Here is a 7428-nt window from a genome sequence, read left to right as displayed (position 1 = left end):
GTTAGGGAATGTAGGAGATCACCATAATCTTTGAGTAATTGAGCACTGATGGATAAGGGAGTGGATGCTGATTTGGTGTTAGTCATGCCTGATTTATGGAGTATATTAGTGATGTATTTCCTTTGCGAAAGAAAGAGTCATATGGCGGAATAAATTACTTCGATGCCCAAGAAATAGGTTAGACATCCAAGATCCTTCAGCGAAAATCGAACAGTAATGGTAGAAATAAGGTTGGATAGCTCTACAGAGGAACTCACAATGGAAATGATATCATCAACACATACTAATAAATAGAGTGTGGAACCTGATTTTTGGTAGATGAAGAGAGATGCATCTACAGTTGAATTAAAAAGCCAAGAGAAAGAAGAAACATGCTAAGCTTCGTATACCAGGCGCGAGGGGCTTGCTTTAGGCCATAGACTATCGACGGTAAACATGATCAGAGAAACTTTTGTTGATAAAACCAGGGGGTGGAGCATGAATACTTCCTCTTTGAGCGTCCCTTAAAAAAAGGCATTTTGACATCAAGTTGGCGGATGTACCAACCTTGATGAACTACAAGTGTGAGGATAATGTGAATGATGACCAGTTTAACAACCGGACTGAATTTCTTTGTATAGTCCCAACCACGACATTGGTAAAAACCTTTCACAACTATTCGGGCCTTGTACTAATGAATCAATCCATCCGTGTGTCATTTGATTCGAAAAACTCATTTGTAGCCAACCAAATTTTGAGTAAAGGATCGACTAACAAGTTCTCAAATGTTGTTGTGGTGTAAGGCGTTAAACTCAGTTTGCATAGTTGAGCACCAATTAGGGTCGTGAAGAGCTTGGGTTGTGGTGTTGGGTTCGAGTGGAAGAGTGGGTTGAACATGAATATTAAGCTTCTTGAGGGGTTTGACAATGTTGTTTTTAGATCGGGTGATGATGCCACCCCCATTGGGTTGGGGTTTCCTATGAGGGTTGACAACGGGTATAAATGGTGGCACATAACATTGTGGGAATGGTGAGGGAGGGGACTCAGAGTGGCTAGAGGAGGGTGGGGGAGTCGATACCTCTTTTGGAGGTTTAGGGTGGTATTGACCATTGGTTGGTTTATGGGATAAAGTATGGAGAACTGAAGTGGTCCTTATTGTCGCTCTGTACTCGGACCGATTTGAAGGACTAAGGAGCTGTACGAGAATTCAGATTCAATGAACTTGACATTGCGAGATGTGTAAATCCTTCTAGTGGTTGGATCGAGACATAAGTATGCATGTTAATCGGTCGAGTAACTTATAGAACACACATAGTAGACTTTGGTACAAGTTTATGGTTAACGTATGATTTAATATAGGGATAACACAAACAACTAAAACACTTTAACTTATGATAATCTGGGGAAATTTTGAGTAATTTAGAATAGGGTGACTGGTAACCAAGAATTGATGTTGGGAGTCGATTGATGAGATATGCGCCTGTTCTCATGGCATGAGGCGAATATGTAAGGGGCAAACCCGAGTGATGGAGAAGAGAAAGACCGGTTTCGTCAATGTGCCAATTCTAGTGTTCAGAAATTCTATTGTGTTCAGGTGTATGAGGTGGGGTGGTGTGATGGCTTATATCATAAGTGCTTAAAAGGGGACAAAGACCAATATATTCTCCACCATTATCTGTGTAAAGAATTTTGATGTTGTGATGAAAGAAATTTTCAACAAGCGATTTAAATTTGGGAAATAGAGTTTACACATCAGATTTGTGTTTTATCGGATATAGCCAAATATAGAGAGTGAAATGATCAACAAACATGTAATAGTAGTGAAGATCATTAATTGATAAAAACAGGGGAGGTCCATATATTAGAGAAAATTATTTCCAAAGGATAAGATGATTTAAGAGTGGATTCATAGTAATAAAGTTTATGACTTTTGCTTATTTGACATAAGTTACAATCTGATTGTTGAAATTTATTTGAACCCAATGAAAATGTTGTTGAATAAAAGTGAAGATGGAAGAGGAGGGATGCCCAAGTTTATTATACCATGAAGTAGAGGAGTTTGTGTGGACAGAGTGATAGACAGAGAGTTGGTTGGCCAAAGATATAGTTCATCCACGCACGGGCCTTTATGGGTTGTTTGGTCCATCTGCAAATTCTTTACATGAAAAGAGGTTGGCAAGAAAAACAACAATAGAGTTAGTTTGTTTGGTAAGCTCAGAAACATAAATAATTTTTTATTGTATGGAAGGAACGCACAAAGTATTTGAGAGGGATAAATTATTAAGTAAAAGTATTCTAGAATGAGAGATGTTTAAACCTGAACCCATACCCATAAATAGTGAGTTTGGACCCGTGTACGGATGTTGAAGCGCTATATTGACAAGATCATTGGTGACGTGCTACGTCGCACCACTGTCAACTAGAAAATTATTTTGAGATGTGTCAGCGGTTGTAGCATGGACCTGAACCTGTCCAGGTTTAGCAAAAGAGTCACGAGGAGGCGGCGGGACACCCAAATGTTTTTTCTTGAAGGTGTGACACTGAGACCGAACATGACCCTTGACATTGCACCACTAACAATGACCAAAAACGGTTTGCGATTGCTAGGACGTGAAATGGATGATGCAGAAAATTGCCCAAGTCAAATTTTATTAGAATAGTTGGGTCGAGTCTGTGTATTCAACACTGACATAGGAGAAGGAGTCTATTGTTGAGTAGCAACAATAGAGAGTTCTTAAATGAAAAAGTTCTCAAGAAGGTCATCAAATAGAATGAAAGTGTCTCTTACATTAACTTCATCAATGACACCTCTGTAGCTGCCATTGAGGCCACACAAGACATGATCCGTCATGTCTTCAACGGAGACGGGAGAGCCAAGGGAGGTAAGGAGATATGCAACTTGCTTTAGAGAATGCATGTATGTGGTGATGGATTAGGTACCTTTGGATGATGTGTGGAGATGCTCCTTTAGCTACTTAAGGTGGTTGCGGGATGCCTTGACATAAGTGCATTGGAGAAGAGTCCAGAGATCATGTGATGTCTTTGTTTGAGATATTAGGGATGCCACTTCAAGGGAGAGTGTGGTGAAGAGAGCACCGTATATAAGATGGTAATGTCATGTTAGGTTTGATAAGTAGGATTCAGAGTTGTCACCAAAGATTCAAGGGTGGTAGAGACCGTTGTCGCTGGTGCAGGAAAGGATCCATTTGTATATTTGATAATATCATATCCATCGAGGAAAGCTTCAACTTGAACTTTCTAGGTGAGGTAATTGGTGGGAAAATGTTTGGCGACACTACTAAGGGTGATTCAAGTGAAAGGTTTTGATGGCTCATGAGGGTTTCTAATAGAGGAAGAGTTGTCGGTAGCCATGCGAGCCAAAACGAAAAAATAATAGCATTCAACGTTGAATTAAAAAAGGAAATGGAGAAGAGGATCATATATTACTCTGATACAATGTAGAAAGAATATGTAGAATGAATATTATATATTTGTTACAGCATCTGCAAATTCATATTTATACAAGTTTGACAAATATGAAAAGAATGAAAATAATGCCATAAATTAAGGACCTAGCAGTTGCGAGAAAATTATGTTTCCTAATTCCACCAATTTAGTCTAAAAAAAAATAGATAACTAATTATTATAATTGATATAGGGTACACCAGAAACTCTAATTATTACAAAACAAGATAAACCAGAAACTCTAACATTTCAACAAGTTTTACAGATTAATAACCAACTTAGCTATTAGAGCTGATACCATGTCATTCGTGTCGTTTGTGTATATCGTGTTTCAAACCGACAAACAACGCGCGATTCTTGCGATTAAGGTGGAGGGTTGATCTTTGAGTTATTATTGGTGTTGTGTATGAGGGTGCGCACGTTCTTGATTTGACAAGCTACCTTGAGCGACTATCAACCGCGACCACAACAAGCGAACTGCGACTTTGATACCGTGTCGATCGTATTTTCATGATGAAAGAATGTTCAAATATTTGATGACACTTATTTGTATCTTACCCAAAGTAAAGCTCTATTATGAGACAAAGTCTCAATGAATCATAATGCTTAATCTCTTTCTATACTTAAATCGGCTAGCAAATGAGATTTTTTTATTTTTTTTTTAAATAAGTTAAATATTTTAATTCATTATTTTTAACATATTTTTAGTTTATTATATTAAATTATTTAATACTGTCAAAATTTTAGCAGTAAAAGTTCAATATAGTACCCAAAGTATTTTGATATTTAAAAGAATATATCAAACTTAACTAACGTGGTGAAAGGAAAAACACGGGTAGTGAGAGAAAGAGAGTATCGCTCAATCTCTCCTTCTGATAAGCTCGAGTTGAGGCTCATCTTTGTAGTAAACACTGTCCACAATTGCCATAGAGGGTGGGGACGGGCGACGGCGACGGAGTCGGCAGCTCTTCCCATTTCACGCACCTTTCTCTATCCTCTGTTTTTGGGGGTTCTACTGAACTAGGATTTCTTCGGTTCTGCAAACAATGGCCTGCAGACTAGCATTCTCAAGCTCCCTTTGCATGGTAATAACTCGAATGGTTTCTTTCACTCTTCACTGACCTTTTTCTTTTGGTATCTAATGAACCATTCAATTTCATTCAGAGCCCCCAACAAAGGCCAACTCAAAGCTATAAAATTTCTCCATTTAAAGCATCATCAGGTATACCCATTTGAAATTTCCTGTTTTATGTTTCGTCTGATTGTGCTGTTAATACAAGTTATTTGAATTGGGTAATGTTTAGGAAGTTTTTATTTGAATTGGGGAAGTAGTCTACCTTTAAGGAAGAAGAGATGGTTTACATATGTAAGGAGGGAAAACGTTGTAAAGGCTGTAGCGATTCCAATTGCACCTTCTTCCCCTGCTGAAGACTTACCTTCTCATGCGGAGAGTGCAGACTACAGAAAGCAATTAGCTGATAGCTATGGTTTTAGGCAAATTGGAGAACAACTTCCTGAAAATGTCACCTTAAAGGACATTATTGCTACTCTTCCCAAAAAAGTAAATCACTTTCTTAAACTTAATTCTTGTTGCTGAGTTATACATTGTTATTCCAAATGTGTCGATTTTAGCAGATCCAGAATTTGAACTATGTGTGTAATCATTCTGACTAACTGTTCCTCAGTGTATTAGCAGTTATAGGACTGCTATTAGGGTCCATTACAGAACTAGTTTTTTCACTATCGACAAAATTAAAAATATCTGTTCTTGGGATTATAGGGAGGGGTGTGATAATTTGAAAGTATATTTCAACCAGGTTTCTGATCCAGGTGTGGAGATCGCGTTTAGAAACAGAGTGCATGTCAATATAGTCTAGCACAGATCCATATACGCATAAAGGCTTTGCAAGTTTCTTGATTCTGATATTCAAATTCAATATTTGTTGAAGGTGTTTGAGGTAGATGATGTTAAAGCATGGAAATCTGTGTTGATTTCTGTCACTTCTTATGCTTTGGGAATTTTCATGATAGCCAAAGCTCCTTGGTACCTGCTTCCACTAGCTTGGGCATGGACAGGAACTGCTATCACTGGGGTAATTTATAAAACTCTATAACGATGAGCTGATTTTATTATTTTACCTTCTTAAAATCCAACTACACCTCGGCTGACCCTTTGTTTTGTTTCTTCATCCTTAAGTTCTTCGTTATAGGACATGATTGTGCCCACAAATCATTTGCAAAAAACAAATTAGTCGAAGACATTGTGGGAACTCTTGCCTTTCTGCCATTGATATATCCTTACGAGCCATGGCGATTCAAGCATGATCAACATCATGCCAAGACAAACATGTAAATATGATTTTGAGCAGTTTTCTGTTGTAAGTTGTAACTATGTACAATTGATCTCATATTTACTTTTCTTTTTTCTTTTCCAAGGCTAAATGAAGATACAGCTTGGCATCCTGTTTGGGAAGCAGAAATTGAATCATCTTCAGCTCTACGGAAGGGAATAATATACGGTTATGGTCCATTTCGGCCTTGGATGTCCATTGCTCATTGGTAAGTATTAGATGAACGAAAACTTGAATTTGATTTCCATTTTGATGCATGCTTTATTCATATGTATGTGTTGTTGATAATAGGTTGATGTGGCACTTTGATACGAAGAAGTTCAGACCAAATGAATTGAAAAGAGTGCAGATAAGCTTGGCTTGTGTTTGCGCCTTTATGGCAATTGGGTGGCCGCTGATTATCTATAAGGCAGGATTTATTGGATGGATCAAGTTCTGGTTAATGCCGTGGTTAGGTTATCACTTTTGGGTCAGTATTTTCTCATCCTTATTTTGTTGCTGTAGTTTGTTTTAGGCCTTGTTTGATGAATGGTTAATGCAAATAACATACTTTAGTCAACCCAAACTAATTCATACGAAACATTTAGATGAGCACATTCACGATGGTACATCACACTGCACCACATATCCCATTTAAGGTTTCGGAGGAGTGGAATGCAGCCCAAGCCCAGCTTAATGGGACAGTACATTGTGACTATCCTAGTTGGTAATGCATTTAATCCTTCATTAGTTTGAAGGTGTTTTCGTTAATAAATGTAATAAATGTTGCGAGTGTTTGGACAGGATAGAGATCCTCTGCCATGATATCAACGTACATATCCCTCATCATATTTCTCCAAGAATACCGAGTTACAATTTGCGGGCAGCTCATCAGTCTCTTAAAGAGAACTGGGGAAAGGTATTATTCCCGACACTTAATTTCTAGGACATTCTAGACAGACATGGGAAATTTGCTTACACTGTTTTATGTTTTCTCAAACAGTATATGAATGAGGCTACATGGAACTGGCGTCTGATGAAGACTATAATGACAGTATGTCATGTTTACAATAAGGATCAAAATTATGTCCCTTTTGATGAACTTGTTCCTGAGGATTCCTATCCCATAACATTCCTCAAGAAGGCTATGCCTGATTATGCTTGATGATTCGCGGTTGTGATCTGTTGCATCTTTTGGGCATAATTTAACATCGAAAGTTGACTTTCTTTTCACTCACACACACAATCCTGTTCCATTGTCGAGTTGGGTAGAAAGGAAAATTCTTGAGCCCCCTTATAAAGTTTAACTATATATCATCTATGAATTATCATATGCAAATCTGCTACCGATGTATTTTACAAATTTGAATTTCTTTCTTTTGTGTTGTTATTTATTATTGTTTAAGCTTGTCTTTCAATACTTCAAAATGTTCTAATAGTTTAAGGGCAAATGCATTTCAAAAAAGAGTTTAAGGGCAACTATCAAAATCAGCTAATACTTTGAGGGTGGATTTATGTATTGTTGTTTGATTTTAGGTTATTTCAGATTGTTTATGTTAAAATAAAAAATTTAGTTGAAATTTGTATGATATTGATATATAATGATAAATAATAAAATTATAATTTAAAATAAAAAGTATTTTAGTTAGTTAAG

General features: G+C 37.2%; 1 protein-coding gene across 1 annotated transcript; it reads left to right on the top strand.

Moving 5' to 3' along the window:
* Window positions 1-4258: 4258 nt before the first annotated feature.
* Window positions 4259-7192, top strand: LOC124926775 (omega-6 fatty acid desaturase, chloroplastic-like). The gene is made up of 10 exons (XM_047467071.1): window positions 4259-4529; window positions 4609-4666; window positions 4749-5005; window positions 5394-5537; window positions 5642-5793; window positions 5881-6003; window positions 6087-6264; window positions 6383-6501; window positions 6579-6693; window positions 6778-7192. The coding sequence occupies exons 1-10, from the start codon at window positions 4491-4493 to the stop codon at window positions 6937-6939; spliced, it is 1347 nt and encodes a 448-aa protein (XP_047323027.1). The 5' UTR covers window positions 4259-4490; the 3' UTR covers window positions 6940-7192.
* Window positions 7193-7428: the final 236 nt, after the last annotated feature.

The sequence above is a fragment of the Impatiens glandulifera genome, chromosome 2, assembly GCF_907164915.1.
Source record: "Impatiens glandulifera chromosome 2, dImpGla2.1, whole genome shotgun sequence".
NCBI classification, from domain to species: Eukaryota; Viridiplantae; Streptophyta; class Magnoliopsida; order Ericales; family Balsaminaceae; genus Impatiens; species Impatiens glandulifera.
This window is presented reverse-complemented; position numbering and strand designations above follow the sequence as displayed.